This window comes from Acanthisitta chloris, unplaced genomic scaffold, assembly GCF_000695815.1.
Source record: "Acanthisitta chloris isolate BGI_N310 unplaced genomic scaffold, ASM69581v1 scaffold11046, whole genome shotgun sequence".
NCBI lineage: Eukaryota > Metazoa > Chordata > Aves > Passeriformes > Acanthisittidae > Acanthisitta > Acanthisitta chloris.
Window position 1 is genome coordinate 18,559 of NW_008677625.1, and position 19,557 is coordinate 38,115.

Here is a 19,557-nt window from a genome sequence, read left to right on the forward strand (position 1 = left end):
ATCACAGAGACACTTATTACACTGTTAATTTCTGAGTAAGGCATTAGTCAGTTGTAAGGGACCTTTAAGCAATGTTTGTTTCAACATTGCTTGGCTTTGATGGCTTGGTGTAGGGGACTAAAACCAGTAAAACCAGCAACCCCTGGGACTGTTTGCCTCAAAGCTTGCTGAGTCACAGAATGTCCCCAGCTGCCAAGACCAAAAAGCACCATTGTCCACCAACGACACCCTCTGGCTGCCTAGCCATTGGCCAGATAGTGACTGACATCCCCTCCAGCTGCCAAGATCAGGAGGCTGGGAATTGCTCCACTCCAAGGAAACTGACCAGTCAGTACCCTACAAAAAGGGCCAGCGTCCAGAGCGTTTCAGGTAAGTACCACTGGAGACAGAGATCATCAGAACACTGCCAGACCTATGGAGGCAAATATCCCCCTTACGACACGAGTAGGAATCATCGGAACGCCGCTGGACCTATGGCGGTGACTATCCCTGTTCTACATGACTTCAGGTCATCTGGATCCACAGTGGTGACTATCTGCTTTGGCATACCAAATCTTGCTTACTTCTAACTATCCCCCTTTCCTGTTTCTAACTTTCCTAACTTCCCTTCTCTCCCCCTTGTGTGACCAGTACTAAAGTCTCACTCCATAACAGTATTTTGACCTCATTTGTGTCTTAATTCACATTAGGGAAATTGATCAAACACTCCCAAGTCTAACTGGACTGGGACATCAGTCAAGAAAGAAACCCTGGACTTTGTACCTGGATTGCGGAGCATCACTGGCTGCACGCTGGGCTGGGCACCTGCTGTTTGAACCCGCTGCAGCGGAACAAGCTGTATGATCTGCCCATTAGGATGTCTGAACAGGTTCACAGCACCAGGGCTCCTGAGAGGCTGGAGAATCACCCTCTGCCTCTGTGCAAGCTGGGTGTTGTTTACTGGTCGTAAAGCAGGTGTCTGATGCACTGGAATCAGCAACAATTGAGGCCCAACACGTTTGTCCGTTCCAGGAACTATCTTCTGGGGACTCTGACTTACAGCCAGGGGAGTAGCATCTTCTGAAACATTAAAAAACTTATATCAAAATCAGTTTAGGAGAACAGCCCACAAATCAGGCTTATTTTTAACAAATACAGGCACAAATATTTGGAAACAACTGGATTTCTCTTAAATTTGTTTGGAAGCAATTTTTCCTTTTTTGATTCACAGAATGCATAGAACCAACCAGGCCAAGACAGTTTTTTTAACCCATGTAGTTCCATCGGCATTTCCCAGCCACGACACAGAGGCATAATTCCATACCCACTCCTTGGACTCTCTGCCAGCTGTGAAATTCTAGCAGTCGTAACCGTGCTATACATTTCTATGGGCCAAGAAATGATGTGAGGCTTCCCACTGATTTCACAGCAGTCACAGACCAGATAGCTACATTTTTTCCCTTCACTTCTAGCTCAGGATGGAACACAAACTTTGGACAGAAGGGCAAGGCAAGTGAATCCATATTTCAAATGGATACTACAGTTGCTGACCGTATTCCTCCTACAAGAGAGGCAGAATTAAAAAACCTGTATGTTTGCAATAATAACCCAAAGCACCTAAGCATTACCTCTTTTTTGATTCTGTGGAGGACTTGAATTCACTCCTGACAGTATCACTGGAACAGAGGAAGTCAGTGTGGTCACCACAGGTGTAGCCGCTGCAGTGGTTGTAAGTACAACTGTAGAAGTGGACCTTGTGACAATAGGACAAGTAACAGCTGGTGGTGTTACTACAGTTTTAGGGAATGATGTAGTTACTCCTGCTGCAACAACCCCTGTTGGTTTTGTTATGTTCACAGTAGTAGGAGTGGTGGATGAGGGAGTAGTACAGGTGTTCACTCCAGGTGCTGCAGCAGCAGCTGTGACTGTAATTGCAGGAGAGCAGGCAGGTTCACTGGCTTCTGTCTGGCTAGGAGTGGTCACAGTAGATGCTGCTCCACTGGTACTTTCCACAGTAACTGGAGAACTGGTGGTGGCTGCAGTGACCCCAGGAACGACTGTGCATTGAACTGGAGATAGTATTGAAGAAGCCTCAGGAACAACAACTGTAATTGGTGTAGGCTTGACACTGAACTGTTGCCCTGACACAGGCTGGCGTGTGCTCACTCCAGGAATCTTCTGCTGTAGAGTTCCGGCTCTGTTTATCACAAACTGGGCAAACATCCCACCAGGTGAGGGTTGAACAGCTGTAAATAAAAACTTGCAGGTCAAAATTTCCCCTTTGCCTTTCATGAGGTGCTACAATTATGATTTCAGCATGAATTTGAGCCTCCATTTTCTTTGTACCTTGTATTTAAATTTAAACCTTTATAGCAGTCCTGAATATGCCTTACACATTTGAAATATGTCTGACTTCTTCCACTTTTGTAGATTTATTGCATTTCTTCCTGGACACACAAAAGAAACAGGTCTTGAAGGGCTGTTCTTCACCACAAAACTACAGACAATTCTAACTATAGTAGAGGAAAACAAACACCTAAGTGAAATAAGGAGCTCAAACTATTTTCTAAACCTCAAATTCTTCCTGTAATAGCTTGCTGAGATCTTCCTCTTTTTACTGCTTATTTTCTTCCCCCTTCTACTGTATTCATCTTAGACAGCCAGGATGGAAAGGGATGTGAAGGAGGTAAGAGTTTGCCATGTTCCCTTCTAATTGCAGTGACTTTCATGTAACTGAGGACTGGATGGAACAAATTTAACCAATAGAAAGTCATCACCGTTGGGAAGATCCTTCACCTCATCCCTTGCTCTCCAAGGGATCAGAATACTGCATCTACAACACTACAGATGCCTACAGATGAGTACAACAGCACTAACTATTGTAGGTATTTATGCACAAAGCATTGTTAACCCAGACTATGTCAGAACACTTAAATCATATATGCAGCAATGACTTCACCTGCCAGTGAAAGGTAGCCAGGTCTTTCATACTGCATAAACACACCAAATAACAAGTTTTATTACTGGACAAGAAAAACAATACACCCATTTACACGGCAATGAAAATTTAGGCAGGAAGAAACAAAAGAATCGATCAGAAATTACAGTTTTGCCAGGACACAGGTAACATCCTTTTTTCTTGCAAAGGTTCTTCAGATCTCTAATTAATGTGAAGGAATTTGTGGATGGGCACCAGCTTTTTTTTTAAAAAACTCATGCAAAATGTCAGTTAAAGGCAACTTCCTCTCTTGCCATCTGGGATAGCCATTTCAGTACCAACTCAGACACATGCACCACATGCTTCTTCCAATGCTCCTTTTTTTCTTTTATCTCATAGCGCTGACTACGTCCAACCCTGTTTAGCTTGTGGAATCCAATGTGATTACAGGCTGGTGTGGTTACTGGCTGCACACCTGTTGTTTGCTAATCCAGATTCGGACCATCTTGTCTTTGACTGCTGCTTCACACATCTTTGGTCGTCACAAGAACTGTGAGTGCAACATGAGCAGAAAATCTAACAGTGAAGGACCACGTATTAGAGTGATACTCTACTCATTTTGTTAAATCGGTGTTTGATGAAACGCAATCAAAAACGATAGTAACGAAACTCTAAAAACAAAAATCCAAGTTAACATTCAGCGTGTCTCCATCCACTCTTCTGTGTCTCTTCAAAATATGCTCCAGTAGCATTAATAAAATAACTAATACTAAACACCTGTAATCTTATTCTGAAGTCAAAATAAAACCTTCTGCTTTAGAGGTTATTTATGGCAGAGGCAGTTTAGGTAGGCAATGCAGCCAAAGGCAGCATGCACTGTTGCACAGAAATCAACATTAATGTTGTACACTCACTCTGTACTTCAGCTTCACGCAATTTAAAACACAGTAATAAGTTCCAACCTACCTATCTGTCTCTGTGCTGGGACATGGGTTTTCAGAGTCGTCACTCTGGGGGTTGAAGTAGTGCTGGTGGAAGATGTAGTTATAGGAGCTGATGTTGTGGGCTCCTGGACTGATGGTGTCTCAGAAGCAGGTGTTTTAGCACTGGATGCTACCTTGGAGATGACAGTACTGAGGGTTGCAATGTCAAGTACTGTGGGTGGCAGCCTGCCTGTGATATAAGCTGCTAGCCGATTGGTAGGATGTAATGCCCCCATCTGTCCCAAAAGCAGTTTGGCCTGAGGATACCTTTTATCATTAACCTGAAAAAAGTGGAAAAGGGAAACTTTGTGAAAAGAATGCTAATTCACCACTTCTGGAGAGGCGTTTCATTCCATGGGACTTCTAAGTATCCTTTTCAAAAAAACATTGCAATTCGGAATGGAAATTCCTAATATCCTTACTGCCCAGGAGAACTTCAACCAGCTCTTGTTATATCATAGTAATACAGATTTTAAATGCTGTTCAGACTCGCAAATAAAATTGCAGAGTCCAAGAAACATGTGAAATCACTGAAATTAGATAGAGTGAAGCTAGACCCTGTTTTTCCTGTTCCTTACTTATGCTACAGTCCTGAATAAAAATAGGCTCCCAAACTCAAGAACAACTTTGGATAAAATTCTCAAACCTAAATAAGACCTAGCATGACAAAGGAAAGAATACTGATGACATATACATTGAGACAAAACTCTAAAGAGTTTGTAAAAGCTTTTTCCACTTGTTTCTTACCCATACTGTCATTTGATACTGTAACTAAGTTATGATGAGTTGACCAACTTCAATTTCAAAGCTGTAGTGGTAACTGACTGCACAGAGCAAAACCAGAACATCTTTTTGAATGTCAGGCTTTATGCCTAGTAGACAATAGGAAGTTTTGATAGTGTTGCATTTTACTTTGATGTTGTTCAGTAATACCTTCTAAAAGCCAAATATATTTAACAGACTACTTGATAAGGTCTTGACTCTTTCTTTGATCAACTTTTATTAAAGATAAAAAATCTCCTCCTACATTTTCTTCTCCAGTAGCTTCTATTTCTGAGGGTGCCATATTGCAAAGTGTCATGAAAATATATTTTACTCTCATTTTCTAATTCATATGCCTTCCCTGACAGTGGTTTTACTATAACCACGAATGCCTATGACTGAAAAAGATCTTCATCCTAGCCCTACAGTTCCTACCACCAATTCTTAACACCAAGTCAGCAACATAAAACTGCAGGGAAAAGACTCACTTTGAACTTAGAACTATGAAGTCTCCTGACGAAAAACACATAGTCTACAAAGAGGATGCAGGCTATTAGTGAAGATTAACAGTAGCTCTTAATGATAACATTTTCATTTTAAAGTTTTGTCCCAGTGTACATTTCCTCAGAAAATATTCTTTTTTTGTACTCTGAACAGTCATTCACTTAGAAGTATTATTTGTCAAATGCATCTTCAAGGGGTTTCCAAAGCACCAAAATGATCTTGAGAGAGATCCAAATAGCCAAAAAGACAAGCTAAACTATCAGATTTCAGACTTCCAATCAGATTTACTGAGTCAATCTTGAAAGGGACAAGCTTATGAAGAGGGAGGAATGCCACCAGATACTAAGAATTCATGTCTGGACAAGCAAAATACTAGGCAGACAAATTAAAAGACTGTTCTCCCCTTCAAGGAGTTCTAAGATATTGGATGAAACTGCATCTAAGCTCCACAGTAAAGGCAGAGGGACCCACCTGAATCAAGTCTGAGGGGCTCATATTAGCTTTACATTTGTAGACAACCAGTTTTCCTGCAGGAGAAACCCCTGCATAAAAAGGCAAGCCTTTGCCCCAGTGCAACTTCTCCTGTGGTTTGTCCAATGGGTCTGCCCGCAGGGACTTTAAACTTTCTGAGTTATTGCATGACGGCACTCTGCTACCAGCAGTCTCCGAGACAGGTATCTCAGGCTTCTCATCCTTGGCCTGGTAGGATGGCACTGAAATTTTCACTCTGGAGGAGTAGACAGGAGGGTGGTTCTCATTCTGGGCCTTGTGTTCCGAAGCCAATTCAATAACGAAGCTACCCACTTTGAGGCACTGTGGTGTGTTATTGTTGATATGCTGTGATAAGATGCCCAAGATCTTATCTTGATCTTCCTCCAAGTTGCAGTCAGACATAATCTCGATAAGTTCGGTTGGTTCACCTTGAGTGGTATGATGAACATAGGAGGTGGAGGAAGAGTCCCCCTCACTACGGGAAGAACACCAGCTTTTCTCTGAGAAAGAATTGAAATAGGTTTCTGCAATGCTATGGCATTTTAATAACCTGGACAGTCAAACAGTTTCATTCTGCCCACACCTCCACCCTTGTCTCAGATCAGCTGCAGGGCAACAAGTAAAAGAACTGTTCAAAGCATCACTTCCCCTTGCAGAGCTCCATAAGCAAGCAAAAACTCACTGCAAAACTAATACAACTATTTCTCATGATTCATTCCCGGCAGCCGCACCAGGTCAGGTCGTATCCCATTGCATCACAAGCTAAACAAAGCCGGGTTGTTTCAGTACACAGGTGAAGGATCTCCAAACACCACCGACATACAGTAGAAAGCATCACTTGTTATTCAAAAGATGGCACTTTTCTCTTGGCGTCAGAAAAGGACCAGCGTCCTATAATGGCACGAAGGGCAAACATGCCACTAGCAGAACTGTCTTTTGCAGAAGATGTATAAACAGAGGCTTGACCTTTTGTTGTCATTAGAGATACAATGTCCCTTTTTGCAAAACTGTAAGGATGTTGAATCCTGTGTCCTGGCCATTTTAATTTCACCTACCAATGCACCAGTATTTTCCACTAGTTGTATTATTTTTCCATTCCCATCCTTAAATGTAGAGTGCGCTGTTGTATACATTAAACAGTGAAAAAAATCAGTTCAAAAAGGCACCTATATTTCATCAGTGGATGACACAAAGCCTCTAGTATATGTCTCATTGAAAGTTGTAACATGATTTGGGCTGCTTCGGACTAAAAGGCAACACAGATGACTAGCCTACTTCTTTAGGAACTAGAAAGTCAAACCCAGTATATATAATGTAGCAGAACTTCAACCTTTCAACTTGAATTTAAAGAATTCAACATCAAAGAATTTCAAATAAGGCATAGGTGCTTCCTCATCCCATATGGTTCTATGTGAAGAACATGAGGAGCCCACCCTCCCAGTATCACTTGCTATTTATTAATTCTTCAGTAACTACAAAGTAATAGTAAAGAAAAAAAGAGGGAGAAAAAATACCCAGACAAAGCAAAAACATTGATCTCATTCCTTCCCCAGTATCTAGCTATCAGTCTTGAAGACAAGTCTGCTGTGCAGTTTTATCTTTTACTGCTAAACCAGGTACTGTAGCATTGGTCATTTTAACTTTGCATTTTAACTTGCAGCAGCAAGTCCTGGATATTTAGTCTGCTGTATCTCTCCCATGTGGCACACACACACACACACACACACACAGAGCTGCTTAAGAAAACAGGAAACTGCAAGCACATAATAAGATTTTTATTGACAACCATAACAAGCCTGTCAGCAAATGGACTTTTGTTTCATTAATAGCTTCAACCTTTTTTAAAAAATCCCACAAAAACGCATCAAATCATGCTCAAGACTCAGCTCTTACCTCCTGATTTATTAGTGTCTTTGTCCACCTCACAGGTTGCCTTCTCAGGAGACTGAACCTCTAGATCATGCTCCTGCTGGAAGAAATTCAAGCAAAAATATTCATCTTATACATCTCACTTCTACACTGAAAAGCACACCACAAAATGAACTAGTTCACCCAGAATCATAAAACATATGTTGTGTTTGACAGTGTTACAGTTTTCATCTTAGAACAGCCCTTTTAACAATGCACTTGTAAGCCTTACATGACAATGCACTTGGCAGCCATGGAACTTCCCTATCCAAGACAATCTGTATCACAGTAACAGTTTACCAGCACTGCTAGGTAATTTAGGCTCCAGGCTCCACCACTAAATGCAAGTTAAACCCTCATGTCATGTAGAAGTTCCTGGGGAAAAAAATTACTTCATCATTTTCAGTATTTCTGCCTGTTCTATGATACATGTTAGTTACAATGTAATTTCTTACCTGCACGCTACAGCTCTGTGAATCACTTTTCTCTTTTTGCCACTTTTTCTTCTCTCTCTTGTGTTCATATGCCCGCACCCTTGCACAAGTCATCAAACTTTCAAAGTACAAGTAGATAGGATCCTTGTCCTCCTCTCGAATCTAAGAGAAAGAAAAACAACAGAGAAAGCCTCTCTGTTCTAGATGCACATTAGATCCTCGAAACAGCTCTGCTTTCTAACAATGCCTCAACATTAAGGATTCAATAGTAAGGGATAAAAGAAAAGTCTACCATTTAAAGCTAAATCTGCCCTCTTAGTATCACCACCCCCCCCAAAAATTCAAACCCATTCAGTGGGGGAAGAAACCCTAAGTGTCATGCATTGTTAAACATTATCAGGTATACATTAAATAGCAACTCTGTTTGTTCTTCAAAAATAACTAGACTCAGCTCTACTGCTGTTGTCATTTTTACGAGATAAGGTGAGGGGAGAGATAAAGGCAGATTCTTCCAACACTTGGAGTGAAATCTCAAAAAAGAACAAAAAAAAATTCCAGAACTACAGTGAACATTGTGTGCCTGCATCCTTTTTTTTTTTTTGTAAGTAATTTGTTACTTAGAAAGGCTACATTATATAGCTAATAACTTGCACAAATAATAAAGGAATAGCAATCATTTTGACGAAGATAGCATCCATTACTGCAGTTTTAAATGAGGCAATTAATGAATCACCTTTCCCTATCTACATATTGCTACAGCAAATTCTCAACAGAAGACAGACATAGTTATGACTTAGTTTTAATTTTCAAAACAAAGAAAAACATGCATCTCTTTTCCTCTCTTACCACTGGATTGGGTTTAGGAGTATACACTCTGCCAGGTTTTACACCACTGGGAGACCTGTTCTTACTAGGAAGTAAGACCTCTGGATTGGGCAGCACCAGAGATTTAACCGGTTCAGTAACAGATGGTGTTGGGATGTAAATGGGCTCTGGATCTATTTCACCTTCTACTTTCACCCACAACGGACAATTTCTAACAGGTTGTTCTGGTTCTGAGTCACATATAGCTGAAAAAAAAGGAGGAAAAACCAAGAAATAACTTACAAATGAAACACTATCACAGCAGTAACAGAATTTTTAGTTTGAGCTTGAGGTCTAGGCATGCAGCAATCACGAGTTCATGCTACCAGAAAACACTACTGGTTGTTTTTCTTGTCTCAGATTCTAGCCAAAAGTTACTGGAATTTGTCCATAAGAAAGAGAAAATGAAAATAAAAATGGTCTTACACTAATCATTGTTTCTCACTTGTACTATGATAGCAGATACATGAAAGCACTGAAGAATTAGTCACCTTCACCGATGCTACGTATTGAAAAATTACAAAACCCCCACCCACCAGACTTGTATAGCACAGCTCTATGGAAGAATTCCTTTATTCTGGTAGAACACCAGACAACACTATGTTCACTTTTAGCTATTGCTAGAAGCACTACTAGCAAGAAACTGAAAATGTAAATTCATGGACAATTTCTACCAATCTAGTTTTCTGAGCATACCTTAGGCCAGATCCAAAACTACCATAAATCACTGTGTTTCTGCTGAAATCACTCAACTATGCAGCTACATAGAGCAACTGAAAATACAGCTCTAGATGCTCACTTGGTAACAATGAAAGAGAACAGCACAGTTAACAGTGAATATTATCAACACTAACAGCAGCAATTATCTCATATCCTTAGTCTCTGAACACATTTAGAGTAGAGCAAGGTTTTACATTACCAAAACAACTCCAGCTATTTGATTGCAATAAAAAACTACACAGAACCTAAAATGCTGATCAGGCAAGTAAGAGTTAAAGAAAAAGAAGGAGGAAAAGGTGTTATTTTTCTGCTAGTTAGCTATAGGAAAGTAGATGCTGCAGCTCTTAATTTCTGGATTTAGTGGCATCATTACTACATTCCAATAAAAAATGACCAACATGATAGGTGGTCTCTGCAAAGCTGTAAGTAATTTGCTTTTGCCAACTAATACTCACTGTATTCCACCCTTTTTCTCTTCTTCTTATCTTTCTGCTTCAGCTCCTCTTCCCCCCCATCACCCTCTTCCACATCTTCATCCTCTTGTAGTTCTTGTGTTCCGTACAGCACAAGATTTCCACGTACAGCCTTTTTCATCATTTTCTTATGTTTTGACCCTCCTTTCACCAGCAAGACTCTTCTCTTCAAGCAAGTGCAGCCAAACATACAGTCTGGCCTGCGGCAGTGGGTCGGCTGACGTTTCTCCAGCGCTAGACTGGCACAAACGCAGCCCAGTCGGCAGAACTCATTATTGCAAGGAGGTGCTCGTCGTCTTATTATTTTGTGGATAGGTTTGTTTTTGAGAGAAGCCTACAAAAAGTTTTAAAGAAGCATAAACTTCAAATTTTAGTAAGAGGAATATTTTAGCAAAATTAAAATCAAGCATATGCAAAATTGATATTCAAATTTCATTTAGAATAGCCCCTCCAACTACATTGTTTACACATGAAAGTTTGTCATCTATACCTAAATAAAAAAAGAACAGAACAAAGAGGAGTTTGCATTTGAAGTCTTCTGAGAGGCAATTTGAGGCAGTGAAACCATCTTGGTAATAAGTAGGATATGGAAAAAGCAAAAGAGGTTATCACATGACAACCAAGTTACATGACCAAGACTGTCTCACAGTTAGCTCAACTGAAAAAATACAAGTGACAGATAGCAAGGAAATGCAGTTTCTGAATAACAATTATATTCACCAGAATTTTGAATGGTGAAAATTTTAGATAACTCAAATTATTAATAATTGATATCAATATGCTATTATCACAATTAGTTTTTTCACATACTGCTCAGTCAGCACATTTCAATTCTCACTGTAAAAACCACATCGCAAAGAAATCTCATGATTTGTCAAGCTCCTTAGCAGCTTCAGTCTTACTTTGTGCATCTCTATGCACCATTAGTAAAGTGGGCAGATGATAAAAAGCAACAGAACAGGAGGGAAAAAAACCATCGCAGGTGTACCTGAGCTGTAAGCAGGGTTGCCAAAGAGATGTCTGCTCGCTCTTCTGTAATATAGGTCCGTGGTTTCCCATCCCAGAGAGCACACTCTTCCAAGTCCATTAACCTCACTTGAGATTTAGACAAACCTGGTGGACGAGCTGCTTGTGGATGCTGTGGTGCTTGACGCAAACTAATCTGTTTTGGAAGTGTGTTTTCATCCACAGCTGGCAACAAAAAACCATCTGCTTGGTTACTCAAACTGCTAGCAGATTTAGCAGCCTTTTCCCCTGATACTGACGAGTTCTGTTTCTGCTTTGCAGGAGAAGGTGAAGGCAGTATAGGCCTGTAAGATGATTTTACTCTACTGTTTGTTGATGCCTGTCTGGTTTGAGTCTTTGTCTTCCTAGAGGTAGATGATGGAGGAGCAGGCTTGAATGTGTAAGATGTTGATGGAATTACAGTGGACTGCTTCTTTAAAACACTGTCGAGTGTTCGCACATAGCTAGTGCTCTTAGTGGGAAGCTGATACACCACGGGAGAAGTGGGAGTGCTAGAAGAGAATCCCAGACTTGTTTCCATCAATTTCCCTTCATTTTCCAGGTACTCATCCAGCTTGTCACTACAGAATGCTGACCGATTCTTCAAAGAACCTTCTGAACTGCCACCTAAATAAAAAAAGAGTACTTTCACTCCTGGGAAAACATACTGACAAACCTTATAATAATTCAACACTGCAGAATAGGTGAATACATCTCTAAAAAATGCACTCTTCTAAAAAAATTATATGTAACATAGGCACACCAAATATAATTCACCCTGAAACACAACTAGCAGCCTGAACAACTGTTTTTGTGGTGACCTTACATGTGTATTTGTGGTGAGTTGACCTTGGCTGGACTTCAGGTGCCCACCAAGCCACTCTCTCACTCCCCTTCACAGCAGAATTGAGGGCTTGAAAATAAGTGGAAAAAAACCCCTCATGGGTCAAGATAAAAGCAGTTTAATAAAGCAAAGGCCATGTGTGGAAACAAAGGAAAACAAAAAATGCATTCTCTGCTCCCCATCAGCAGGTGATGCGCAGGCACTTTTTGGGTAGCAGGGCTTCAGTACTCATAGCAGTTATTCCAGAAGACAAACATCATAAATAACAAATGCCCCCCTTTTCCCTTCTCTTAGCTTTTATTGTTGAGCAGACATACAGCATGGAGCATCTCTTTGGTCAGTTTGGGTCAGTGGTCCCAGCTATGTCTCCTCCCAAGATCAGCCTGCTGCTGAGGGGGGAATGTTGGAGACAGCCTTGGTGCTGTGCCAGCACTCCTCACCAGTAACTACAACACTGCTGTGTTACCAACACCTTTCCAGCTAACAATGCACAGCACAGAACAGCATTGTGAGGTGGAGAAAGCACTCCATCACAGCCAGGCCCCATACAGCACTCATTCACAAAACCACCTGCAACAGGCAGGGCTTCTCTGCTTCTATTCTTTTTTTGTTTGTCCTAAACACCTACCCTAACTGCTACACCAGAACACACCTGGAATATCCCAATATAACATTGCATAAAAATGCAGAAGGAACAATACAAATATTTGGACTAAATATAAAGTGAAACAATGGCAAATTGTCAATGATCCATGTCCCCCTGAGGTATGGCAAAGTAATAAAAATGTCAAGAATCCTACTAGAACTGAAGTTAAAAATACACCAATATAAATGAAAATCACTCTAGTTCATTGGGGTCCCTGAAGCAACAGAATTCTAGAATTACCACACTTCCAAGTAAACTCAAACCTGACAAAAGACCAAAATTATTACAACTTTGATCTTCACTCAAGCCATCTGTGTAGAACAGAACACATGTATTTTTATCTTACTCAAGAATTTCTCTCTTCCTTCATAAACCTCCATTCCGATTATAGAACCAGTATGAAAAAAATGATTTAAACATAGCATATTCCACATGAAAAAAATAAATCTCTCATTAAGACACCCACAAATACCAAATTGCAAGATCTGTGAAAGGTCAAGAACAAGGTCACATGTTGGAAATATGTACAATGCTCTCCCTCTTTTTCATTTTTTTTTTACCTTCATTTCTAGAAGCACCATGAAGCTTTCCTCGCCAGCCTTTGATTTTTGTGATATCATTTGTCTTTCCTGTCCTGGAAACAAAAGGAAATCCAGTATCTGGAAAAGAAGAAAGCTAGCCTCAGTTTATGAACCAAGCTTGATTGTATCAGCATCTTAGCAAACTTTGCTTATTCTTTTTCAGAGATAAATAGAAGAAACAAAAAGTCTGAAGTGAATTGATTTCTACATTTCTTTTCAATTAACAGAATATAAACCCACACTTCCTGTAGAGTTCTGCTGGATGGCCATGCATCTGCTACCCCATACAAAAGGTGACTTCTATATTTTCAGTTTTCGTCTCCTTAGCAATGGTGCAAACAATTGATTCCAAAAGTCAAATGAGCCAACCCACTAATCAATAGGCTAAAATAGAACAGGCAGGTTTTGAGCTCATACTACAGCCTCACACAGCAATAACAGCAATTCGATTCTCTTCCCTCAGTTGAACCAATGACTTTTATAAGACCTACAGAAACTTCACGTAATTTTTGCTGTTCTGCCAAATTCAGATGAGTATATAATTAGGGGCAGAAACACTGAATGACCACAAAAGGCAAACAGCAACATCCCTGTCAAGTTATCCATCAGCTCTGGGAGCTAAGATTGAATGCAAAAATACTAACGGGGATCTGCGTGACTGTTTAACATATTGCTAGGCTAGAAATAATTTCATTTGACACTAAGCTGACTGAGGAGTTCTGAACTGAACCTGCCTCTCTTGCAGTGTAAACGTCTGCCTCTCCCAGCTCCCAAAAGCAGCAGATTAAGAAAGTAGTCAGAATATTACAATGAGAGAAAAATTTAAGTAGAAGAAAGATAAGCATGCAAGATAAGCTATACTTTGCCCAACCAGTTCATTATTAAAAACAGTACCTACCAATAGTATTAGAATCTTAGTCACAGTACAATGAGAAATACACTTGTTTGGATACCAAGTAAGTTTTAAAAAGCACAGTCAACCACTACTTTCGTATTAAATAATTATCATAAAGTTATAGGCTAGTCCCCAAGTGGCATCTCAAGCTCTTCTGGAAAATTCTGATACTCAGCTATATGAAAGACAACTTTTTTTTTTGTTTTGCATGTAAGCAACATCAGATTGCTTAGGCTTTTTCTGAGCAATTTGAGAGGTCAGTATAAAATAAACTAGACAGATACTATTACTGGATCACAACCATCACAAAATGGGAAGGCTGAAGACAGTCCAGCCAGAATTATTTGGGACTCCTTGGCCAATAACCACATAATAATTTAAGGAAGTTCTTATATTTTGTCATTTTGATACTGCTTTAATCTCTCTAAGACATCAAGTTGAACTAAATGGCCATTCTCTCCTTCTCATAAAAAGATAACACTTGAGGTTTCAGCAAATTCATATTCTACCCACCTGGAGAATTGGGATTGGTTCCTGAATAGCTCCACGAAGAGTAGTTTGAGTAGGAAAGAGGAAGCTGCACACCCAAATATTTCAAGTCAATACTCATTGTTGGGTCCACAGAATTCAACTTCAATCCCACTACAAGAGGCAAGTATCAGTAAATGTCTCAATGCAGCAAGATGTTAGGAAAAAGGAAATCAAGTATTTTACTAAAAGATAAACCATGAAGTTACACACAGGCTTTTCTAGCATTCACCCACCATTTTAAGGGACTTGAGAAAGAGCATTAGTGACTGTAACTGTTACTTATACTGGATTTACAGCCGGTATGAATTAAAGAGCATTGTATCCAACAGGAAATTGAGGAAAATGTTGAATTACTTCTCATAGTTTTCTTGATTACTACTGAAGTTTCCACAGAAATCCATTAATCAAAGTGTAATGTTGTAATAAATCTCACAATAAAAGCTTTTGTTCACTTTTCTGAAGAAGTCAGCACTGTTTGCATCCTTGGAGGCTGGAGTTACTGCCTGAACCCAACTCAGCTGACTGACATTTCCTATCACTACATGAATTATCAATCTTGCCAGCGGTACCTACACATCCCCTTCTGTACTGAAAACTAATACTGTGCAAGAACATCTATCACACACAATTCCATTTCAACTAGTAATAAGAGACAAGAACAAACCACATTTTAGATCTGAAGAATGTGTGTGTGTGTGCATGTGTGTTTGTTATGGTATAAACTTGCATTTAGAGAGCTATCTCAGGACTAGTTCATCAAATGATCCCAAACTCAGTAGGATATTTTTTTCCCAGACTTGGCACTTTGCAATAATAGACTATTTTTTTCTTGAAGCAAGGGGCAAAACAGCTATAAAAACACTAAACAATCCATGTTGTTGATGCCACCACAAATGCTTAAATGCTTATAATATGTTCCTTTATTAACTCCCCCCAAACAGTCAAACTGAAAGATTTACTTGGCTGCAAGAGCTATCTTTATCTATGGGAAAACAAGTACAGTTACAAAATGCTGAGAAAAGCTGAAGCCAGTAAACTGGAGTTAGCACTTTCTAAGAAAATACTGTTATCCTGAATTCAAGAAATTACTGTTGTCAATCAAATTCAGCTCACAGTCGGGTGTTGAGAACATCTATTTCGGATTTTAGCTATAGAAATCTATAAATGTTGCTCCTGTTGTCAACAAGTCTGAAATTCATACATTAAATGTGTGAGTCTTGATACTGAAAATGTATGACTTGACAAGGCTCAGGAAACATAAAAGTAGTACTTGCACATGCAGTAGAAATCTTGTGTTGACAGCACACATTTATGTTCATAAGTGCCAACACAGTGACCAGATTATTGGCAGCCTGAAAACAATTGACATGAACAATCTCAGACATGGTTGTTTGAACAGATACTGTTATCAAAGACAGGCCAGTGAGATATAATTTTCGCATCTACACAGGGAAAATGAGAAGCAAGCAAGTCAATCCGACATTTTGTATAAAAACATGTCAGCTGCCAAATGTCAAGATGCCATCCATCTCTTTTCAGACTCTATTTCAAATAAAAGACTACAGAGCTTACTTTTCCTGACACTCCGTTCTGTCATCTCCAAAAACAAGCCTATTGTCCTTTAACACTCAAACAAAAGTAAGAACATCACCCATTGCACAAAACCTATTATCTCAGTTTAGGATCATCATGTAAAAAACCCAGACAAAAAAATAAGAGTATGACTCCAAGAAGTGCAACATGGAACGAACAGACAGATGGAAGAGAACAAATAGTAACAGTTAAGTATTACGTCAGTACAGACATCTCCATATATGACAGGTGAACTAGCACTTCTATTAATTTCTATCTTCTCCAACGTATTGCTAAATTTTAGTTGCTGTAATCAAATAGTAGCAAATGAAGAACCTTAAGAACTTTCTCCCCTCCATCAGTTGCAGCTGATAAATCTGAAATGCAATGCATGACAACACTGCCTTCAATTTTCAGGAATATGGTAAGGGATTTGAATTAGCTCAGACAGAAGAGGCATCCTTCTTCTATACACTGCAATACTCCAGCAGGAGCTTTTCTTCTAACACACTTAAGAAGCTGGATTCTCTTCTTCTGAAGCATCTTCCTGCAGTTCTGGTGCCTCTAAAATCTAGATAGCCTCAATCACCATTTTCTTAACTTTACAAATCAACAGCAAGTACAGGGTTCAGGCATAGCTCCAACACTTCATCAGTGAATTTCAAGAAGAATCTTAAGCTTCTGAACTACACTGTTGAGAATCAAAACCAGAGTTAACAATAAAATTGCTATGTCTATTTTTCCACACTGCAGTGAGGCCAAGAAAGCCACAGAACTTCCACAAAACAGCTGAAAGCACATTTAGAAACATGCACTTCACGTTCTCCACACAGAAGGGAGCCATGTCTCTTTGTTCTGTAGTATGTGACAAGGAGGTATTAATCATGACCCGTGGCCAAGAAATTTTAGAGAACAAGTATCAGAATCAAGAAGGCTAATGAGGCTACACCAAGATCCAACATCCTAGATAGAATCCATATGTTTGGAAAAATATACAGCCCTTACGTTTGGCCTAGAGGCACTCCCCAGTCACCTTCTTATGCCTTATTGGTGCTACTGTGCAGAGAGAGAGAAGGAAAAAAACAATCCCTCTCACCATTAACATAATTGTGCTCCTTCCCTAATCTCAAGTCTGCAATGCAAGAGATGTGTGACTATTTGGAAGGTGACTGTACTCTGGATAAAGACTGGTCCCAGTTCACATGCAGCAGCTGAAGTCTAACAAAAGTATTCGTATTGTAATTTACTTCACAGCCTGATGAGTTACATCTGTATCTATTGTAGGAATGCTCCTGCTGCAAAGAGCCTTCACATACCTTCCTTTCCCTCTAAAAATTAGAGAGGTGTGGGTCATTCTCATCATTGCTGAATCACAATTTCATTATTTAACAGGCTCAGCAGATTACCATCCAACATTGGAAATGATTGTCACAACCATTCATGAAAGTCAAAATTCTTCTGATGCCTTTTCCTTAACCTAGTGCTAGACATTTCTTGTCCATTTTGTAATATCTGTGAACTGCTCAAAACCTTTCAGAAGGTACCACACACTTCAGCACCACTCCAGAAGCTGAAGGAAAAGCACATGGGTTGTACATGTTCCCAGCTGCAGATCATCTCATGAGTGAAACAGCCCTCACTGCTACTATCACACAGTTGCCAACACACTGCAATTTTATGATCCTTTTCTTGGGTAAAAAAAACATCTAGGAGGTCCACAGTAAAATCCCAAAAAGGCTTACCATTGCTCTATCTACCACTGCCAGCAGCTGTCACCAGCATAATGAAATGCATGGCAACACATGCACAGGCAGACCTGTGAGGGCAGGTTTGCCAGGGAGGTCATCAGAGCACAGGGCTGCCTATTTTTGGAATCATGGGAGGGGAAAGTTGCGTTTTCATGATACAACTGCCAATACTGATGCTACACCACTGAGGTACAACCTGGGTACAGATGGGTTATCTTGTTTTATTCCCACCACATCCAGGACACATCCCTAAGAGCTCTCTACTACCCTTCTTAAGACCACTTTGCAAAGTTGAAGACAGAAATATCAGCTCAACACTAGCAAGAGGCAAAGGCATCCCTTTAAATGATTGCAAATAATTACAGGATAGTTCTCATCATACCTCAGGCATAAACCATTCACAATAATCCAGCATTCTTCACCATAGAAGCTCTGTGAGGACCCAGAACAGCTAAATACTAGAGTCAAGACCAGTAACTGGAGTCTCAGTCCCTACAGTGTTATAGTTATATGTTTGAAATATTTAGGGCCAGAAGCTCAAGAGCATGAGGTACAACAATTCCATCTGGATCAATAATTTCATCATATGCTCTGATGCTTATGTTTGTGTCACCAGTCTCAGGACTAATACTGCTCAAGACTATCAACATCATCAGTAGAAAGAACATTAAGTTCCACTGTGTGGATCCTTTACTTTCTCCCATCTGACCTCAGGATAATATTGCATATAAATGAAAGATAACAAGCTGAAGTACCTTGCCTTTTATGTGGCTAGTGAACTTGGATCTACAGTGACTAAAAGAAATCTGGGCTCAAAAACAGCAAATAGGTAGTCTTAGTTAAGTATTGCTGGATCTCTAATTTCTCTACTACGAGGAAATGCCTACTTTCTATGAAGGAGTAAAATCAACTCCATCTGCTCTCCACCAGGTTTAGCTCATTACCAAACAGGCATTGCCTCAAGTCTAAAGGCATATAACAAAATGCAAACTCCTGCTCTGCTGTGGGAGATTCAGAATTCATCTTTTACCACCTCCGTGTTTTCTAATTTGCAACAAGAACATGTGAAAATGAAAACCCAGACGCCAGCTGTGTTAGGCATATACAGTATTGCAACCAGTAGGAAATTATCAACTCACTAGGATTAAGTATAATGTACAAGCAGGTGCAACAGTTATGTACACCACTCGCTTACCTTCCTGAAGGCTAGGATGTATTACTTGCTTATGCCTCAAGGTCTTCAGCTCTTCCATCAATTCCTTTTCCAGTACTTGTATTCGTGCTTGACAATCTGCTCAAAAATAAAAAAGAGAGAACATATAGAAATCATTTACAATGCATAAAATTAACTTAACGATTCCTTTTCCTACGTGTCTTTACAAGTTCCTTTATTGCAGGGAATAGCCACTCACAAGAAAAATATAAAAATGTACCTGGATCATTTGTAGTCAACAGGGGAGCCTGGAGAGTCTGCGACTCTTCTCCTCCAGCTCTATCAACAGTATGAATGTCAAGAGCTTCCTACATACATAAAGAGCCTTGAGTAAGATACTTAAAACACAGAGATGCAAACTAGGCCATATCAAAATGATCATTAATTTACTCAAAACACGAGACTGTTTAATAAACAAGTATGCATTGTTTTATACAGCACTCCAGATTTCACTACTCCTCCCTA

The 19,557-nt window shown here is 39.8% G+C and overlaps 1 protein-coding gene across 1 annotated transcript in view; it reads right to left on the bottom strand.

Annotated features, from left to right (window-relative positions):
- MGA (MGA, MAX dimerization protein) overlaps positions 1-19,557 on the bottom strand; it is a gene marked incomplete at its 3' end in the record, with an annotated part of 43,888 nt that overhangs the window by 17,164 nt on the left and 7,167 nt on the right. Inside the window, exons 3-16 of the mRNA XM_009076585.1 lie at positions 19,313-19,400; positions 19,075-19,170; positions 14,542-14,670; positions 13,113-13,211; positions 11,046-11,689; positions 10,040-10,391; positions 8,847-9,070; positions 7,959-8,162; positions 7,552-7,624; positions 5,638-6,158; positions 3,884-4,181; positions 1,986-2,225; positions 1,608-1,898; positions 763-1,059 (exon numbers count right to left, since the gene is read on the bottom strand). Coding sequence (XP_009074833.1) covers positions 763-1,059; positions 1,608-1,898; positions 1,986-2,225; positions 3,884-4,181; positions 5,638-6,158; positions 7,552-7,624; positions 7,959-8,162; positions 8,847-9,070; positions 10,040-10,391; positions 11,046-11,689; positions 13,113-13,211; positions 14,542-14,670; positions 19,075-19,170; positions 19,313-19,400 — 3,556 coding nt within the window. The remainder of the gene's footprint in view (positions 1-762; positions 1,060-1,607; positions 1,899-1,985; positions 2,226-3,883; positions 4,182-5,637; positions 6,159-7,551; positions 7,625-7,958; positions 8,163-8,846; positions 9,071-10,039; positions 10,392-11,045; positions 11,690-13,112; positions 13,212-14,541; positions 14,671-19,074; positions 19,171-19,312; positions 19,401-19,557) is intronic.